The sequence below is a fragment of the Neovison vison genome, chromosome 4 (genome assembly GCF_020171115.1).
Source record: "Neovison vison isolate M4711 chromosome 4, ASM_NN_V1, whole genome shotgun sequence".
NCBI classification, from domain to species: Eukaryota; Metazoa; Chordata; class Mammalia; order Carnivora; family Mustelidae; genus Neogale; species Neogale vison.
Genome location: NC_058094.1, coordinates 173,352,651 through 173,373,434, shown reverse-complemented (window position 1 = coordinate 173,373,434; position 20,784 = coordinate 173,352,651). Strand labels below are relative to the sequence as shown.

The window sequence follows — 20,784 nt, the reverse complement described above, 5'->3', positions numbered from 1 at the left end:
TCCATTTCTATTTTTCTGAATAAGTATAGATAAAGATTTATGTGAAAATATTTTGAATGGTTATTTTTATTTATTTATTTATTTTTCAAAGATTTTATTTATTTATTTGAGACAGAGAGAGAGAACACAAGAGCGGGGGATGGCGGGAGAGGGAGAAGTAGGCTTCCCGCTGAGCAGGGAGCCTGATGCAGGGCCGGATCCCAGGACCCTGAGATCATGACCTGAGCAGAAGGTGGCCGCCTAACCAACGGAGCCATCCAGGTGCCCCTTAAACAGTTATTTTTAAAAGCAAAAAGTTATAAAATGTCTTATCTTGAACCATAGAATCATAAATATGTCCCATACATAGCATGAACAATTATATGTATTGTAAAATCATGTTTTTGAAGAGTTATTAATGTGGTAAAATGTTACAGAATATTTAATAAAGAGTAGGACATAAAATTGATATAGAATGGACTTATTATTTAAAGAATTAAGCAAAACCATATTTGTAAAAATGTAAAAATATTGGAAGTGCTCATCTCTGTGGCAGAAAACTGTGTAATAGTTTCTTCCAAATTTTTTTTCCAAAAAAACATGCTTTAGTTTTTTTAAATTAATGAGGTATTGCATGTTCTTTCTAAAGAAATTCAAGTATATAGAGTAAGAAGAAAAAAGTTCTCCTCCTTCCAGCACTGCCCAAGACTAATGCAAAAATAACAAATATTAGAAAATACCATTCCCTTTCTATGTATTTTGCCATTCCCTTTCTATGTATTTGTAAAGGTACATTGTATAAACACAGCTTTCCTTAATGGGGAAAAATTGTTTTTAACTTGTATTTTCCTTTGATGATGTATTATGAACAAGTTTTTGGATCTACCTCATTCCCTGATATGGATTTATCACAACTTATTCCACTAGTTCCTTTCTCAGACATTTTATTATTATTTTTTTAAGATTTATTTATTTATTTGAGAGAGAGCAAGAGAGAACAGGGGTAAGGGGGAGAGGGAGATAATATGCAAGTAGCTTCCTGCTTAGCACAGAGCCCATCTCAGGGTGGGTTTGATCCCACAATCCATGAGATCAAGACCAGAGCTGCAACCAAGAGGCAGACACTGAGTCACGCATGCGCCACCTCTCAGACATTTAGACACAGACATTTTAAGAATGCCTCAGTTCCTCCCAGTTTCATCAATAGAATAATCACTGCACATATGTCTGTGGGTACACCTATGGGATGGATTCCAGAATGGAAAAGCTGAGTCAAAGAATATGAGATTTTTTTTTAAGTGTTAATATTTATTGCCAAATATTAACTCAAAAGGCTGTGTGCAAAAGGAAAGAAGCCATTTTTCCCACACACAGTACTGTGGATTATTGGTTTTAGGAATTTTTTCAAACACAGTGAGTAAAATATTTCATCTTATTATTTTGAACATCTCTGATTAACAGTAGGGTTGGCCATCTTTCCATGTTGTCCAATTTTAATTGGCTTTTCATACTCATTTTGCATTTTAAAAATTTTATTGATTTAGAAATGTCCCTTATATTGTAATTTTTATAAAAAGTATTTTCATCTAATCTGTTGAAACTGATCCCACATACATTTGGTGTTTATTTACTCATATATGAATGTTTCAATATGGAAAAAGTGTTGACATTTTATAATCAGATTTTGGGGGGAGCTTTGTGTTAATGCTTTTTCCAAGCCTGTTATAAAGGTATTTCCTACATTTTCTTTTAGTGCTTTCATTGTTTTAAAATTAAATGAAGAGTTGTGATCTATCCAGACACTTTTTTTGGTCAGTTTTAAAAATACTTAAGATGCTTTCTTTTATTTGAGTATAATTGACACACAATGTTACATTAGTTTCAGGTGTACAACACAGTGATTCAATTCAATACATTATTATGTTATGCTCACAGCAAGCATAGCTACCATATCACCATATGCTATTACAATACCATTGACTGTATTCCCAATGTTGTACCTTTTATTACCATGACTAACTCATTCCTTAACAGGAAGCCTGTATCTCCCACTCTCCTTCACCCATCCTTCACCCACTTGCAACTATATTTGTTCTTTGTATTTATGGGTCAGTTTCTTCTTTTTGTTTGTTCATTTGTTTTGTTTTTTAGATTCTACATGTTAGTGAAATAATATGGTATTTGTCTTTGTCTGACTTATTTTACTTAGCTTAATACTCCCTAGGTCCATCCGTGTTGTCACAAATGCCAAGTCTGTGTGTGTGTGTGTGTGTGTGTGTGTATACCATATCTTTTCTATTTTAACTATTGATGCAGATAGTCCTTGCTATTTGAGCATCCCCCCTCCATGCTTGCTTACCTTAAAATCACTACCTCAAATTCTGTTTGGGAAAAATATTCTGTGCTTGAAAGTGCTAAATATTTAGTATCCTATTGTTGCTACATTTTATAGTTTAAAAAATTGATTTTCTGGAGGTTTCCAGATGTTTATTCAATAAAATTGCTAGTTTAAAAAACACTTGCTTGAACTGTGGAGACATATTTCATTAATTTGATAGTAGAACATAGGGGAGAAAAGGAATACAGATGTGGGACTCAGAAGGTGGGACCTTAGTTCCATCTTGGTCACTAACTTTAAGGCTTCAGACAACTCCGTGCCTTTCTAGGTCTCAGTATGGTCATTTTTGGTACAGTGGGAACAAAGTCAAATATCCTCTAACACACTTTTAATATATGATCTCCTAAAATGAAGGGGAAATTCTCTTACTCATTGATGTATAAAATTAAACATGATGTATATAAAGTAAGACATAAAAATTGACAAAATTTTTATTACAAATTGCAATATTCAAAATTTTACCTTTAATAAGTCTATTTTTGTCAAATATCAAATACATATTTAACTTAATACACTTCTGAAATATGCCACTTTTTGTAATTGGCAGTCAGCACTTATCAAATTAGATGACCAAATTTATGTTCCAACTAAAATTTTTCATTTTCCATTCAATTAAACACATTAGCATGAACTCTAGGATGCAACTACCACTTCATAATTCTAATTTTTAGCTAGGAGAAAGGGTAGGTAGATAACAGAGGCCTGTCATGAACTGATGGCCTAGAAGTTATCAGACTCCTCTCCCTTCAGGTTCCTGCTTTTCCCTCACAGGACTATTCTAGAACAACACATTCTAGAATTGTCCCTTTGTTTAGTACCAGGTGGTGTCCATCTCTGTAACAGGAGACAAATTAGTATTTTCTTTTATAAAACAGAAGGGCAATTGTGAACAGCTAGACCGGAAAGGAAATCTAGTCTGGAAGAAGGGGCATTGCTCAGCAGAATTTCAAGAAAAAGAATATTGGACAGATGTCCATTCAGGGGTACTCTAATCACTCCAAGGTGCTGTAAAGCTCTTTATGCCTGGCTTAGTTATTCTGTGCTTACTGTTTCCAGTGTAATGAAAATGACATTCTCACATACAGATGATTTTTCAAAAGGATCTATGCTGGGGTAGAGAACCTGACAGTGCTCTAATGGGAAGAAAGGAATTCATCAAAGACTGAGTGTTTAAAATACAGGAGGAATCATCATGTTACAGATTTAGGTATGAGAATAAGTCATAGGGAAAAGATCTCCTTTTCTTCTTGAGGACAAACAGGTAACCAGAAAGCTGTCTTTTGATTCAGGATGATGATGTGACAACATAAAGTTCTTCATGTAGTTCACTTGCTGATGTTGTTTGCCAGGCATCCTCCTTGTTTCAACTCTTACTTAGGAAAAAATGTTTGTCTTGGAGATAACCATTGCCCTGCCAGCAACAGGTGCAGGCCTTAAGTTTTTCAAGAGTTAAGAAAGAGCTGTGTAATAAAACTATGAACTTTTATGAACAGGAAGATGCTTTACTGTTACTACTGAGGACAAGATAATTTAAAGACTAAACTCACCTAGTTAGAAATATAAACAAAGATCTATTTACATATGTACATCAATTAGCTCTCCTCCCAACAGGGAAGAAAGAGACATGTGGAACTATGCATTTACATACCTAATAATTATTAATACTATCAACTCATGGTGTTAGTGATAATGTGCATGAATTCTGGGTCGATTTCTATTTCGGTATGAAGACAAGTGAAATGTGCTACTCACGATGGTAGAAGAAACAGGGTTGTTCCTATAGATGACAAGAAATTGGACAAGTAACCATTCACAATGTTGGGTGGAGAAAAAAAGCGGAACAATGAGAGGTCATCTGCTTAAGAAGTCAGGGGCACTGAAGAAATAAAAGCTCTGAGAATATAAGCCCAGATTTTTAAAAAGCCATTTATTTTAAAAAACTGGTTTGTCAAATCACATACACAAGCAGATACACAACTACCAAAGTGGCCCTGTTATAGACACCAGTGGGGCGTTCACCACACAGTACCTGAAAAATACCGCTAAAAAAGAGTAGGAGTCTGTTGAGTATTTAATTTCAGATACCTACTTGACTCCTTGTTGAATGGCTTTAAGTTAGCATATAGTGAGTGAGAGGTAGAGTCCCAAGAATAATAGCTGATGCCTCAGGGCTCCATTTAAAAACAAAACAAAAACGAAAACCATTCCCCCCCTCTGCACAAGGGAAGTCTATCCTATTTTTTTTTTTTTTTCTTCTTCTTCTTTGTGAAAACAGAAGCCAAGTTTCTCTTCTCAAATGGTTCAGCATTCCCAGTAAAAGTGTTGTGTGGTAGCCTAGGTATTGTGCTTTGTATGTCATTTAATTTTCTTCACCTTCCGATTCGGATTCTAGGGAGAGAAGAGAAAGTCAGGGATTTTATTAGAGATTCCTTTAAAATTTTTTTTAAAAAGATTTATTTTTTTATAAAAGAGAGAGAGAGAGTGTGTGTGTACCAGTGGGTGGAGGGGGGGAGGGAAAGAATCATCAAGCAGACTCCCCAGTGAGCATATTGGGGAGCCTGATGCAGGGGTTTGGTCACAACCCATGAAATCATGACCTGAGCCAAAACCACGAGTCAAGAGGCTTAATGGACGGAGCCATGCAGGCTTCCATCCTTTTTAAAAATTTTATTCAGTAAATTCTATGCCCAATGTGGGACTCCAACTCATGACCCTGAGCTGCATGCTCTGCTGACTGAACGAGCCAGGTGCCCCCAGAGGCTCCTTTAAATAAAGTCATGAAAGAGTTTCTAATATGCTACCCCACCCCAACTCCCCAAAGACATTTTTGTGCCGTAGGCATGCATTTACTAGAGAAGACAGTCATATGTGAGGACAGTAGGAAACTTCGGCTCCTTTTTGCTTTTCAATGAACTTTGCCTTTCTAAAAATGCAGCTTGCTCATAAATATTATTAGAGACTATAATTACTTTTACTCTTCTGGGTGACCTAAAATAAACTTCTCATGCTCAGTGGGATTCACTCTCATCCATTATTATTCCATCTAGTGCTCCAATTTTAAATCCCAGTAACTGGTTAAGGTGTTGTAAAAATCTATATAATCCCATAAAATGTAATTGAGCCAAAAATTATCTTTTCCTTTCACAATGGCTAAAGATTTATTCCTTTGTTCCCCATTAGAGTGGATAATTTAACAGGCTGAATTTCTTTCTTTCTTTCTTTTTTTTTTTAAACCACAAAGAACATTTTATTGCTTTGATTTCAGAAAGGAAGGCTAAGTTTGCAGGCAAGATGTCTGATATAGAAAACACCCTAAGCAGTTGAGTTTTAGGAAAGCAAAAGAAGTCTGTGGAAGAGGTGGATACCTTAAATTAGAGTGAGAAAGTATTTGCTAAATGGCTACCAAAGTTGTTAAATGGAATCATACCTTCCTCTGCGTTCTGTAGCCACTCAACGAATTTCTTCATCTGGTCAAGAAAAACACTTTTGCCTTTGGCAACGTGTGCTTCTTTGTACCATTTCAATATTGCTTCTTCACTCAGTACGTCAGCTGCAATTTCAAATCAAAGATTTCAAAGTTACAATGGAAATGTCATGTTTTAAAGCAACTTTAGGCCTTATAAGTTAACAGAAAGCAATCATTTTAAATATTAAAAGCCCTGCTATGAAAGAAATCCATATCTGAAATTTATCAAGAAGACAGGAACCAAGCTCATTTCCATATAGCATGGTGCTGAATTTTAGGAGTTTGCTTAGCAAATACCTTAGTGACGATGATGACGATATACATCTCATCAGGCCCAATACATTGCAAGCTTATCTGTGAGTCACTACTGGGAGTTGGAAATCTTTCCCAGCACTAATGTGCTGGTAGGAAGTGGGTTATTCTGTAATTTTGCAAATGAATCAGCAATTCCAGCAATTCAGAACACTCTGTGTTCTGCCAACTTCAAACACATCTTGATTAAGCAGCAACCTCAAATGACTGTCTTTTAAGGGGATTTACTCTCTTAGGAGAAAAAAAAAAAGGCAAATAAAAACACCTAAGTAGAATGTAATAATGCTATCAACAATTAAATGTGAAGATGAGCAATCTGGGTGTATCACAGGACCAATACACACATTACTCAAAATTCTACATTTATTCTATCACTATGTCATGAATTTCCTATAACATAATATCCTAAACCACAAGAGTAATATTTTCCCTGTACTCTATTAAGAGGAAAACAGAGACATTAGGTAGACTTCTTACAGGACTCTAACAAAAAGCATTATCTGTTAACTACTCATTACCTTAAATTCTAAATTCCACAGATGTGTCATGAAACCCTCAAGGTACCATTAATTTAGATTACTTAATATTAAGAATAGGAGGGGGAACAGGAAAATAATTGTCTACACATTTGCCAATGTTCCAATGGATGTTCTTTTGGGATTTCAGAAATGAGATGGGAAGCAGATTAAAAGAATTTATTATTGTACCCAATGCCTGCCCAATCCATTATAAATGCTGAAAAATCACACTAATGCTGTTTTTGCAGTTAAAATATAATTTAAACTTACAAAAATGAGAAAAATAATTTGATACTGTTTTCATTGAAATCATCACTGTTTTCATAACCAAAACCTGAAGTTCTTTTTTTTTTTTAAAGTTAGTAACTGGCTTAGATTCAGTGGAAGAGACCAAATTGACTAAAAATGTCCATGATTGGTTTTAGAAAATATCATGTTTGTTTCCTTTATTTTCATCATTAAATACACTACATTTTGCAAAGGAAAAGGAAGTCTGGATTTGCTCATTCCTAAGAACTGGGTATAAAAATTATAATCAGGAGTCCTACAGAATTACTCTTAGCGTCTAGTCTTTAGCTTCCATTTCCAGCTCCCACTCTCCACTCGGAGCGATGAAAGAACTTTCCTGCCACTTGCCATCAAAGCCCAGTGTTTGTAGAGATGAGGAGCACACACTTCACAGCCAAAGAAATGACTTGTTCTTGTGTAAGACCGCTCTGCACAGATTTTTCAAGAACACTTACTGGCTCAAACATGGATTTTAAAGAAGTCCTTTTTATATAATTTGTCTTTGTAACATTTTTAGATACTTGTGATTCATTTTTTATAAGATGCTATTTATTCATTTATTTGAGAGAGAGGGCAACAGTGGGGGGCACAAGAGGGAGAGGGAGAAGCAGACTCTCCCGTTGAGCAGGGAACCTAATGTGGGGCTCAACGCCAGGACCCTGGGATCATGACCTGGGCCGAAGGCAGTCACTTAACCAAGTGAGCCATCCAGGCACCCCAACCAAGATGCTTGTGATTTAAAGCACTTAATTTCCAAACTGTTTTGGTCATGCTCTCTATCAGTAAGACAATTTTGAGCATGTACATCCAACATGTTTTTCCATTTATAAATTATATGCAGTACTATAGAGCTATTATAATTTGATGGAATTTAAAATGTCACAAACACGCAGAGAAATACTATTTTACCTCCTCACTTTAATGAACTGTGCACGATACAATGCTCATGGTGGAAAGCTGAATTAGACTGCCGGTGAAGGTGCCTCTTTGCCTCAGGTCTTCCTTCTGAAGATTGAGAGCTCATTCATGTGTTTTATTGCCCCACAGAGGCCGAAAGAGGTCATGCAACTACTACATCACTGGTCAGCCACAGACACCAAATCATTAGGTAAAACTAATCAGATGCCCCGTTCACAGAAAATGAGACAAACCGCAAAGGTGAATTCTCAGAAGAGTCTACTTTAGTAATGAATACTTGCCACAAGACCAAATTTCTGCAACCAGGAAATAAACCATAAGGAAGCAAACTACCGAGGACAACTTCGGAGGCAAAGCCAAACATTGAGTTGAAGAAACTCAACTTCTGTTTAGTGAAAAGTGTAATTTAAAGAGGAAAGAACTTTCTGAGGGATAGAGAACTTTTTCTCCCCGACTAAGGAAAACTGGGGAGACGAGTTCATCAACATTGAACAATGGTGTTTGATGGGACCTCCCAGAAATGCCTTGCTAGGAATATAGAACATCAGTAAAAATACAGTAAGAAAAACACTCTACAAGTACGTGCAGAATTCCTTCAGATTACAAAATATTTTTCTCCATTCTATCTAGTCGAATACTGTAGGTTCTTCCTCCAACATCCCATCGCTTTTCATCCCCCACTGTGTGAGTCTTATTTTGGAAATGAAACGGTGACTATAATTCTCGGTTTTCTTCTATACTTTGAAATTTAGGAGGTCAGGAACTATTTTATCCATCATCTCATTTTCAGCATTTAATGGGAGGCCTGCCATCTACTATGCATTTGATAACGTCTGATGGACAATTTCATCAATGTGATGAGGAAAAACTACTTATTTCTCAATTTGTAGAGTTAAAATTTAAATGTTGGGTTTTCATGAGAATCAAAGAGAAAATATCCTGGGATGCCTGGGTGGCTCAGTGGGTTAAGCCCCTGCCTTCAGCTCAGGTCATGATCCCAGGGTCCTGGGATCAAGCCCCACATCGGGCTCTCTGCTCAGCGGGGAGCCTGCTTCTCTCTCTCTCTCTCTCTCTCTCTGTGCCTCTCTGTGCCTGCCTCTCTCTCTGCCTACTTGTGATCTCTGTCTGTCAAATAAATAAGTAAAAATAAAAAAAAAAAAAGAGAGAAAATATCCTAGTGGTTTAAGTGGTTTAAAATGGCAAAGCAGGAGGGAACATTATTTAGATATTTAAGTTAAAATCCACATCACTTGCAGGGCACCTGGGGCCTCAGCTGGTTAGTGTTCCACTCTTGGTTTTGGCTCCGATCATGATCTCAGGGTTAGGGATCAAGCCCTGCATCAGGCTCCCTGCTCAACATGGAGTTAGCCTAAGATTCCCTCTCCATCTGCCCTCCCCCAACTCACACACTTGTATGTGTGTGCACCCTCTCTCTACAATAAATATGTAAATAAAATCTTTTAAAAATATATTTAAGAAAAACCCCAAACCACGTCACTTAGAACTTAGGAGACTCGTTATTTTAGGGGTATCCCATAGAGACACAAGTCAAAAATAATTTACCTTAAGAATGCTGAGAACACATGGTGAAAGGGCCAGTCAAGTTTTTTTTAGGACAAGAAAAGAAAGTTTCTTTCAGAAAAATACGCATGAAGGACAGAACTCAACCTAAGAACTATCTGCAAATAATACAATCTATGACAGAGGTACCGACGGTGCTCGAGAAGAGACTCTTCTATTTTTCTGATCTACATGCTGAGACTGGTACTTAGCTTTAGAAAGAAAGAAATAAATAAAATCAAGAAATTTCAAATAAAGAAATAAAATCTTGGAAAAAAAAAAAAAGACCATCTAAGTCCTTGTGGGGGGGAAAAAAAAGTACATCTCCTAGTACACAGGTGTTTGTCATGTAAAATTAAGTCAAAGAAAAAATACTATCCAAAAAAAGTAAGAAGGTAAACATGGTAACTCTTTTAACAGTAGGATGGAAAATCATTCCTTGCGGATTCCATCTTTCTGAGAGAAAAAAAAAAAGTAATTATTTCATTCAGAAAAACAGACTCTATGTATAATTTTGTGGGAAATTATGAAATTACCTAAAAAACCGCATTTAGTTTTCACTTCTCAGTGATGTATTTTCAGTTTCCATTTTACAGTTTTCTAATTTCATTTACAACAATAACTAAGCCAGGATAAATTTGATGCTGACACCTTCCTGTGTTCCCTCGGGTCTGCTTATACTTTCTACAGACTGTACCGACTGTTGTTTAAAAAGTGACCACCTAGGGACGCCTGGGTGGCTCAGTTGGTTAAGCAGCTGCCTTCGGCTCGGGTCATGATCCCAGGGTCCTGGGATCGAGTCCCACATCGGGCTCCTTGCTCAGCAGGAGCCTGCTTCTCCCTCTGCCTCTGCCTGCCTGTGCTCGCTTTCTCGCTCTCCCTCTCTCTGACAAATAAATAAATAAAATCTTAAAAAAAAAAAAAAAAGTGACCACCTAGTTAATTAATGGCCTAAGGAAGACCTAATGCTGCTGCTTTTTACTTCTTGGTACCCACATCCGGTTATTTTATAATTTCAGGTCAGTGTTCTTTTAGCATTTGGGGCTGAAGAATAGGGAATAACTCAAAGCAACCGGTTTTGTTGTCAGTTGTCGTAAGGAGCACAATGGGGAAGGATGTCGACATTCATGGTTAAACTGGGAAACGGAAAAAGGATTTTAATAGACACCCTTACTGACAAAAAGTTGTGTGTGTATGTGCATGTGAATGAGGTAAGTCCAATGATAAAATGAGGTGCTCCTAGGGCGCCTGGGTGGCCCAGTAGGTTAAAGCCTCTGCCTTCGGCTCAGGTCATGATCCCAGGGTCCTAGGATTGAGCCCCGCATCGGGCTCTCTGCTCAGCAGGGAGCCTGCTTTCCCCCTGCTCTCTCTGACTGCCTCTCTGCCTACTTGTGATCTCTGTCTGTCAAATAAATAAATAAAATATTTTTTTTAAAAAATGAGGTGCTCCTGCAGATAAGGCTCGAGTAAGTATGTCTCAGTTACAAAAAGATTTGGTAAGAGACACTATAGAGTTGGGTTAGCTATTATGTGACAAGAAAGTAAATTGTGTGCTTAGGCTACTAGTTTATAAACAGTTTGCTTTTCTGTAGAGGAAAATACTGGCCACTCACAAAGCAAATGTGAAACCTGTCTCACAGGTCTCTCTACCAGTTTACAATGGAGTCAGCTATGGCTGGTGTTGACAGAATGGCCACCGGCTGGACAGACACGGCTTCTCCTTCTTGGCAACTGGGTACCACAGGTGGGTTGGCAATATGATCTGCAGGTTTGGTTCTGATGGGTCACCTTGGGTGTCCTTTAAGCCCTAGTTTTAGGATATTGTATCTCATGACCATGTCTAAGAGGACTTCATTTGATCTGGCCAGAGGACAACACCAATTACTGAACTTCAAATAGGCCTTGGCAGTCAGCATGTTCTCCTGATATAAAAGTTGTGCCAAGAACCTTAATGCTGAGAAGTGAAGTATCACCCAAACACCCGTGGGTTAAGACCTACGCATCTAAAGAAACTGGATGGCCAAAGAAAACCCTGAGATGCTTGAACATGTTAATAGCTATTTAAAATGAGCTATTAATCAATAATGTAACATTTCTTACACTTCACATGACCAAATTATCATTCAAAATTGACAAATTTAAGAACACATAAAAAAGAAAAGAAACATTTGGTTGATGTTAATTTATACCTTTTTTTTTTAAATTAAATTGCCATTTAAGATTGTAGTACCTTCAAACAAGCATTTTATAATGGTCAAAATGTTATCATTTCTTCAGTTCTCCTTTTCCCCCCCATAAAACTACATGAACTCAGACCAAAAAATAGTTCAGGATCTTTTTTTATATACTACAGGTGTTGAGACAAATCAGTTCAAAAGCATTCATTTATTAAAGGCTGTGCCAGTTGTCATGACAACCTAATCCTTACAAACTCGATGAAAAGACAGTAAAGTGAAAAATCTAAAAATAGTCACTTCCTTAAAAAACAGGAGAACGGTTGGGCCAAACAATTAAAATACAAAGTAAAAAGCTAATTATTTCAGTAATTTTAGTCAGCTATTATAGCACCTGGGAAGGTCTGAACATACTACAGGCAACCTTTGGTAGCACTGTTATTAGACCTAAGCCTTACAATTCAAAAGCAGACCTCATTACTTTGTGTTATTACAGTCTTTTTCACCATTCCTCCCCACCAAAAGTAATAACCGGTTTATCACCAGTCTTCTGGCAATGTGCCCAGGGGCCTAACCATGCATATATGGCATTAGTACTTTCTTCACAAAAGATGGCTGCCTCACTGAAACTTGCAAAAATTAGCATGAACCCCAATGTCCCCCTCTGCCTCAACCTTTGTGCTGGGCTTCAAAGAGCTTCAGTAAAACACGGAAATACACACAAACATACACACACACGAAAACAGAAACAAAAAACCAAACCAAAACAAAACCAAAAAAACCCATGGAAACGCAGGGGTAGAGCAACATGGATAGATACCTTTATAAAAGAGAACCACGATCTTCTGAAAAGCTTTCATGAAATGGATGTTGTCATAACAATATTCTTGAACCTTCTGGAGGAGTATGAGCTCTGACTGGCCTTGGGAGCTGAACACAGCCAGCAGCGGAGCGTATTGCTGGAAAAAAGTGGGGAGTAAAACCAACCATTAATTTTCATGGGAGGTACAGGGCCAAGAATACTTGAATCACAGCAGAAATCTGGAGATTTGCTTAGAAAGCATTCACTTTTAGGAATATTTTATTATAACATTATGTCCAATCAAAATTTACTTTTTATTTATTTTTTTTTCAAAGATTTTATTTACTTGACAGAGAAATCACAAACAGGCAGAGAGGCAGGCAGAGAGAAGGGGAAGCGGGCTCCCTGCTGAGCAGAGACCCTGATTCGGGGCTTGATCCCAGGACCCTGAGACCATGACCTGAGCTGAAGGCAGAGGCTTAACGCACTGAGCCACACAGGTGCCCCCCAAATTTACTTTTTAATCCTAGTATCTTGGGGTGCCTGGGTGGCTCAGTGGGATAAAGTTCAACTGACTGAGCCCCCCAGGTGCCCCCAACATTGTGTTTAGTAAGAACTTACCTTCAATATATTTCATAGACCCTTACACCTGTGACATTTTAGGTAGTGGCAAATTTGGAAGAAATAAACAAACAAAGCAACAACAAAAAACCAAAACACCCAGGAAATCTCTCTCTGGCCTAAAGCTGGGTGAACTGCAGTTGAACCCATGTGTCATGCGTACAGTTAACAAGCTGCAGTTGGCCTGCAACCAGGACGGGTCCCTGTTGACCCTGTACCTTCAGGTGCTTAAGGGCCTGCTCTGCAACCAGTTCTTCTTTCTTGTTCCACTCAACGGCATTCATTATACAGGTCCACAGAAGTCCAATCACCGCTGTCTCGGGAAGGTCATTCCTCTTCATTTCTTCTTTAACATAGAGCACCACCTGCATTTCATGGAGAAAGGAGTCAGAGACTAAGAGGCAGATGGGCGCTTCCTTTTCACTGTGCCTGGTTAGTCAAAGGCTTTTGGGGGGACAAACATTCAGCTTGGTCCCTCTTTTCCTAGTACCTAGTCTCAGATTACAAGAGGAAGAAAGAACAATGATTTGTTCACAAAGCACAGTTATTTTATTCTATTTTTTTTAAACCACAGTTATTTTTAGTCCAAAAATTAATAGGTTTCTGTCCGGCCAGGAGCTGCTGGGGAATAGGAAATAAGAGGGAATCTTTGTTTCTTAGGGGGTAATTCTTTTACATGCAGGAGCCCCTCTGGGTCCAGCAGAGCTGATTACTTGAGCTGGTTTGATTCTCTGGGGTTTAAACAAGGCAACGGAACTATGAATCTTTAACTCCAACTCTCAGCTTTAAACCCCTTGATGAATAATGGCTTGGGTTTATGCAAGTCCATCCACCACAATATATTCCTTAATATATTGATTCCTTAATACAGAATGATTACTTTTGAGGACCCTCATGCCCCATGTGAGTAAACTGTCAAATGCAAAGGCAATTTTTTTTTTTTATAGGATTCGTATCAATGCAGCAACTCTGAACAGATTTCTCCCCTTACAACCATGTTTAAATATGCAAATTTATCCTCAAATCTGATGACATGGGATAAAAGATCTGCCCAGCTTAAAATGTATTTTATATCAAACTGGTTTAGAAAAAAATTTTTTCCCTTTTACAATACAATCACAAAGACAGGTTAGGTCCCCAAAAGTGATTAAACACCATCATCTATGTCAAGTTGTACTACTCTGTGACTAACGCAACTCTCCCCCCTCCCTGACTCAAGTGAAAAGACACTGTTTCCTTCCCCCTGGCCTGGGACGCAGAGGTGTCAGGAATGGGGCTAGTGGCCTTCAAGAAGAGAAGGAACTGGAAAGCTCCAGTGCCTGGGCTGGCTAAAGAAAGCTGCAAAGACAGGCGACATGTTTGCATCCAGAAGCATCACAACATTTTTTGATTGTCCCCCCCCTTTTTTTTTTACCCTCCATGGACAATCATGTTCAAGTTCTTGCTTGGAGAAACGTTACTCAATATATTGCTGACCTTACTGCCATGAGATTTAGAAATATTTTTTGTCCCAACACCTCCATCTGCTGGATAGCATTGGTCTGGGATTCTCCAGTCAAACCATGTAAGGGGCCACTCAAGAGCATGCAGAGTGCTAAGGGTTGGGGACTTAGAAGCAAACAGAAAAAGGAAAGGACTTGATTTAATTTTGGATTATCATGTTAAAGTTCAAATAGGAAGTTTTCTGGAGACAGGACTTTTAAAAAAAATTACAAAGATACAGTCACAGCTCTATGAACTACTGTTATAAAAAAATGTAATATTTATATTTACAGGGAAACCCAGCTACTCTGAGTGTGATCCAACAAGTCACTGGCCCAACTTGTCCTTTTCCACAATATGAATTAAAAAACCATCAACATTTTTTCTCTTAAAATAAAAAAAGAATGAAAAAACTATATATTCATACCTGGTGATCCATGAAATACCCAGTGTTGCTTTCAAACACTACCCATATGCTTAACCATATTATATTACCTGTGGTCAAATGGAAAAACCACCATATCATGGCGTATACTGATAGTGGATGGCAACTCTATCTGGCAGATGAGCTAGTTTGCTCATCACAGTGGCCTGATACAATAAATCACATGTGTGGAAATGATCACTAATTTCTGGAACAAGCTAGAGGATTCTGAACCAAAACTTTGGCACTGAGCTAGTTTAAATGGTATACACAAGTAGAGGAAGTTCACAGAAGTAGACAATGGGAGGTCTCCTTAAGGAAGGTCAAGCTTGTGTGACATAATGCCATTCCTCTTAGGGCATGGGTTTCCCGGTGAGGGAAGCTGACAGTTCCCCACCTCCTTGATTGGACATTCCTGAGAAAGACGCTCCTGCAGCTCCTTCTGCAGCTCCTTCCTGGTGCCCAGGGACTGCTGGACGCGAAGGAAGTCAGAAAGCTCCTTCAGGCCTGCATCGGTGAAGTATTTAGCAAAATGATCCACGCTCTGTCTATTAACCGGAAAGAGCTCCTGAAAGACAAAAGGGAAAAGACTGCTAAACAAAAAACCATTCAAATTCCAGCAAGCCTAAAGGACAACATTTTCATATTAAAACAGCACTAAGAATATCTCATATTTGGAATGCCAGAACAGAGAATGATTGCCGAGAAGAATAAATCTTGGGTATATTTCTTGAGCATTCGCTAAGCACCTTCTAAAATTAGGCAGTTTTACAGAGGAAGCAAAAAAAAAAAAAAAAAGCTAAGCAACTTACATAAACTAGCTTCACCCATTTTGAACCATATTTACTTTTCTTTCACTTTAATCAGAGTGTAGCATGTATGAATACATAAGTAAATCTGCTAAATTAAGTGCAAATAACATGGTAACTTACCAGTTAATAGACAAAAGTCAGTTTTAATAATGGGGAGATGACTTGAGATAACATCAGAAAAACAACATTGACTATTATCTCAAGAACCTCTATTCACATTCTAAGATAATGCTATTATTCTAATACTAGCTTGGAGCTAAAGAGAATTCTTGTCTTATCTGTGGCTCTAAATTAAGTCACAGTAAGATCTAATCTAAACCCACCCTACCAAACTCTGGTTCATTACATAATTCTGCTGGAAATTTTTAAAGAGAGCAATTCACCATGGCTGCTTGCATATTTTTACCTCATTTCCATTTTACCTTACACAGCTTGGCAGAGTCTCAGTAACACTTAGTCATGTTCTAATCCTGTGTGACTTCAACACCCAACTAAGATATTAAGACAGTTTTCAAAGCTCTCAAATTTTTCAGACTGCTGCAGTCTAAAAAAATAGATCCAAACTTTATGGAGGTTAGATATGCACACACGCACGGTCAGTGGTTATATGGCTCCAGTAAAAATCTCAGTAGAAAAATTTGTAATATGTTTGCCACCACATACAGGGACAGAGCCAAAGTCTTCTATGACATGACTCAAAGTTCAATTCTCTGTATCACCCCAAAACTTCCCTTGTTGAGTTGTAAGTTTCAAAATGTCAGAAGAGTTGATGGGAGCAGCTATTAAACACACGTTCATGTTTAGCAAACATTTCATATCATACTGAAATTCTGCCATTTGTTCTCCCATTCAAAAAGTCTTCCAAATTTGGGATGCAGGGAACTAATCTGAGTTTCTACCATGAATCAAAATGTGGTGGGCATTCTCCTCATAATTATGTAAAGTAAAAATTTTTACAGAGGATCAATTAAGTCTCAATAAGGCTAAGTAGCTTGAACAAAATTATGCAGCCAGATATATTTAAAGATGTAACTGAGTATACTCATGGCCGATAATTATTCCGTTATTTCACACAGGCATTCAATATTCAATTTAGGAAGAACGGTACTGCAAAGTTTGATCTAAAGTTACGTTCAGAGAAATAGACCATCAAACATATTACTGGTGGCTTATTTATGAAATATATCCAAAATCCTTATAAATGACACATAATACATTGAAGATTATTATTCAGATTAAACTGAAGTCAAGTCAGTCTAAATCCTATCATGACATTTACCCCTTGGAACACGGTTTGTGTTTGTTAGAAAAACCCTATCCAGATACAAACATCCATCAGATTAAGGTCTCCCTGCTTCTACTTTTGTTTCTGAGTCCATTCCCAAAACAAAGCCAAAGGGATCTCGTTTAGACCCTAAACACATGTGCACAGTTCTGCTGAGAACCTTGCCAAAGCTTTTCTTTCATCTGACTCACCAAACACATCCTCCCCTTCATATGAGCTTCCACCCTGCTCAGCCCACCTAGTCACTTCGATTTCTCCTTCTATGTGCAAGGATCTACCCAAAGTCAATGAAAAAGTGGGTTCTTGAAGGCAGGGAACTTTTCTGTCCTGTCCTCTCCTGTCTCCTCAGCTTCTAGGACCATGCCTGGTCCTAGCACAGACACTCAAATACAGGCTGACTAAAAATTATTATCAGTGGCAGAAAATAACTGGATTCTATACCTTTCTTCTTCTTTATCATATTCTAAAGACTTTAAAGACCCTCAAAGTGCTGTTTTAAGGTAAACTTCAAGAGACAAAGGAATTTTAAGTGACTGAAAGTAAAAGCATTTACAGTTAAAATTATTCTTGGGTTTTCTGAGGGGAAGAGCCCATGTTTAGAATTAGACTGACAGATACCCTTGCACACTGCAATACCTCAAAAGTACAAAACAGAGGACAGACCAGGTGAACAGAAGATAGCAAGGGTGTCTTTCAATTTTAGACTTTGTTCTAGATTGTGAAAGCAATGTCACTTGCAGAAATTTCTTGTCATCTGCATAGCTGTTGAAAGAAATTGTAGAGAGCAGGGAGAAATTCAAGAACAAAATATTACTCTTGCTTTTTTTGGAAAAACATAAAGATAGAGAAATAAACATATAATCAAACAATTGTGATCACGGGCGCTTCAAATCAACCACAATAAACTTATTTCCTTTCCTAAAAACCCAAGTATTTCCATGGTATCTTGGCATAAACAGGGAATCCTGTTATGGATTAACAAAGTAACAACTACGTGAGATCAGCATCATCTATCTCTAACCTAACATAAGTGTTTAATTAGGTGGGACTGATGGGACTTATTATTACAACTTTAAACCTGTATAGTTACTAGTTATAAAATAAAGTGTTAATTCTGATCAATGTTGACTCAATCCTGACAAACTACCCAATTTGAAAGTCTCAGTAGTCCCTATGACTCTTTAATTTCATCATTCCATTTATTTACGAAGATTAAGATGGAATTTGTTTCGATCTGCCAAATAAACAGAAATAAACGGAACCATGTTCCAAATGAAAACAGACCCAAGCATTTCAGTCACGCATTGTCAAAGCCACAACTGAAGCATCAAGAGTACAATCCCTTGTCTAGACGACACTTACAAGCAGCCTCTTGTCTAAGTTGGCTTTTCTCAAAGAAGAGGTAACAGAGTTGGCATCTTTTTCTGCCATCCATGCTTTAAAAAGCTTGACAGCAAATGAGGCTGCAATGCCTGTTTAAAAAAAAAGAAAAAAGAAAAAAGTGAGAGTTTCATTCCTTTCATCAGCACCCACTGGGTTTCCTGAAATGAGTAAAGTGCTCAAAGACTTGATTTGGTAGAGGTAAAACAGAGAGCTCTCCAGGTACAGTTCTAGTCTCTTCTTTAGGCACAGTTCTATTTTCATTACTCAAAAGAGAGCATTTTCATTAGAAGGAAAAAGAATTAAAATATTTTTCAAAGTGGGTCTCCCTAATGCTAGCCTGGTATAGTTAACTGTAAATTTATTTATTTAGTTTTACCTTGGTTTAAAACAGATTAAAAGCCCAGTATTTTCTAGTGACTTTGTCTTTACTTCACCATGTGGCTCACCAATATTTCATGTGTTTAACAATGATCCTGAGGTACAACAAACAAATCTTGAGACATAAAAATGAAATGGCAACATGAACTAATTTGCTAATAAATGATACCAGTTAAATACCATTAATAGTGACAGATATAAATAAAGCTATACAAGAAAGTACATCATTTAACTTACAATTTTACTTTTGTAAAAAGCATTTGAAAATGCTCATTGAGTTAAGCTATAAAAATATTGATGCTGTTTCAAATTGAACTTTTTTCTCGATATTTTTAAAGAGATGATTAAAAGAGCTATATTAATCAGAAAACCACTGAACTACATATCCATACCTACATTAGCGTTTATTTCCAAATATAAATAATTATCATTAGTAGATAGTTCTTCTGTGAACACTTCAACTTTGCAAGGTAATGTTACATTTACTTAATGAACAATTCAAATGTAGTTGAAATATTAAACTGGTATTTCTCAAGTGAAGTCTTCACTATTTTTGATCTAAGAAGCTCTACTCCCCTTTCCACTTTCCCAAGAGAATTTCAATTTTGGTTAGGCCAGGTGACTTCTAGCCTAAGTTCTGGTACGACCTCCTTCTGCAATGATTCATTTAGAGACTGCAGCAGAAGCCCATCTGCCCAGAGCATCTCCCTGGCAACTGTTACCAGGCCAAAACTGGTCATGTGGCTTATGGCAGCCAATCAGCTGAAGGCAAGATAAATTATCCTATGTTGAAAATTACTCTTCCACTCAATTTGAGCAAGAAAGCATGTGCCTTAACTACACTAGCAGGCATCTTACAGTTACTAGGGAAATCATCCTTGGAGTGAAGTTGATGTTATGAATGGTAGTGAGAAATTATGGGATAAAACATTCAAGACCCGGATGCCATTGTTGTTTCATCCTGTAGTCTATCCGACTTTTATATTTTTTTGTTACATAAGAAATAAATGTTCTTATATGCCAACAAATGTTCTTATATAGCAATTTTAAGTCTTGTCTTTGAGTTAGTTGCAAGTAAAAGTGTCCAGTTGATATATCATTTATACAAACATCAGCTTTGTCAAATTTTCTTTATTTAAATAAGCAGAGGAACTAGCCAAAAAAGAAAAAAACAAAGAAACAGAAACCATGGCTAGGACAATAACACAGGTGCTACAACCTGGAGGATTTTATATTTGTTGACATGAATTTTTAACACTCCCGTTCACCAAGTCGGTGTAAAATTTCCTATATATTTATGTCTTTAAATCAAAATAACAATTAAAATGTGGTATAATCTGTATTTCACTAGAAACAAAGCATTATAATATTTTAAACTAAGAATCCAAATCTTGGGACGCCTGGGTGGCGCAGTTGGTTGGACGACTGCCTCCGGCTCAGGGCGTGATCCTGGAGTCCCAGGATCGAGTCCCGCATCAGGCTCCCAGCTCCATGGGGAGTCTGCTTCGCTCTCTGACCTTCTCCTCGCTCATGCTCTCTCTCACTGTCTCTCTCTCTCAAAAAATAAATAAAATAAAATCTTTAAAAAAAAAAAAAAAAAAAAAAGAATCCAAATCTTGGCTAAACCTATCACTTTGCATTAACAGTGTTTCTTGTTAGAAAATCTGGAGAATTTCTCTGTACTCAAGATTCTCCTTGGTGGGATAATCTTATTCTCCTTAGCTATTTGCTGGGTGCAGAGTTGGGAAAAAAGGGTAATTTGTATTAATATGTTTCTACTTAGGAAGCAAAAGTTTAAGCCTCTAATTTCTTTTTTTTTTTTAAATTTTTTATAAACATATATTTTTATCCCCAGGGGTACCGGTCTGTGAATCGCCAGGTTTACACACTTCACAGCACTCACCAAAGCACATACCCTCCCCAATGTCCATAACCCACCCCCCTTCTCCAAACCCCTCTCCCCCCAGCAACCCACAGTTTGTTT

At 37.4% G+C, this 20,784-nt stretch overlaps 1 protein-coding gene across 1 annotated transcript in view; it reads right to left on the bottom strand.

Moving 5' to 3' along the window:
* Positions 1-4,289: 4,289 nt before the first annotated feature.
* The window catches only part of BZW2 (basic leucine zipper and W2 domains 2), a 61,085-nt gene continuing 44,590 nt past the window's right edge, over positions 4,290-20,784 (bottom strand). The window contains exons 7-12 of the mRNA XM_044246144.1: positions 18,402-18,511; positions 15,340-15,510; positions 13,255-13,401; positions 12,434-12,572; positions 5,805-5,927; positions 4,290-4,765 (exon numbers count right to left, since the gene is read on the bottom strand). Coding sequence (XP_044102079.1) covers positions 4,737-4,765; positions 5,805-5,927; positions 12,434-12,572; positions 13,255-13,401; positions 15,340-15,510; positions 18,402-18,511 — 719 coding nt within the window. The 3' untranslated portion in view covers positions 4,290-4,736. The remainder of the gene's footprint in view (positions 4,766-5,804; positions 5,928-12,433; positions 12,573-13,254; positions 13,402-15,339; positions 15,511-18,401; positions 18,512-20,784) is intronic.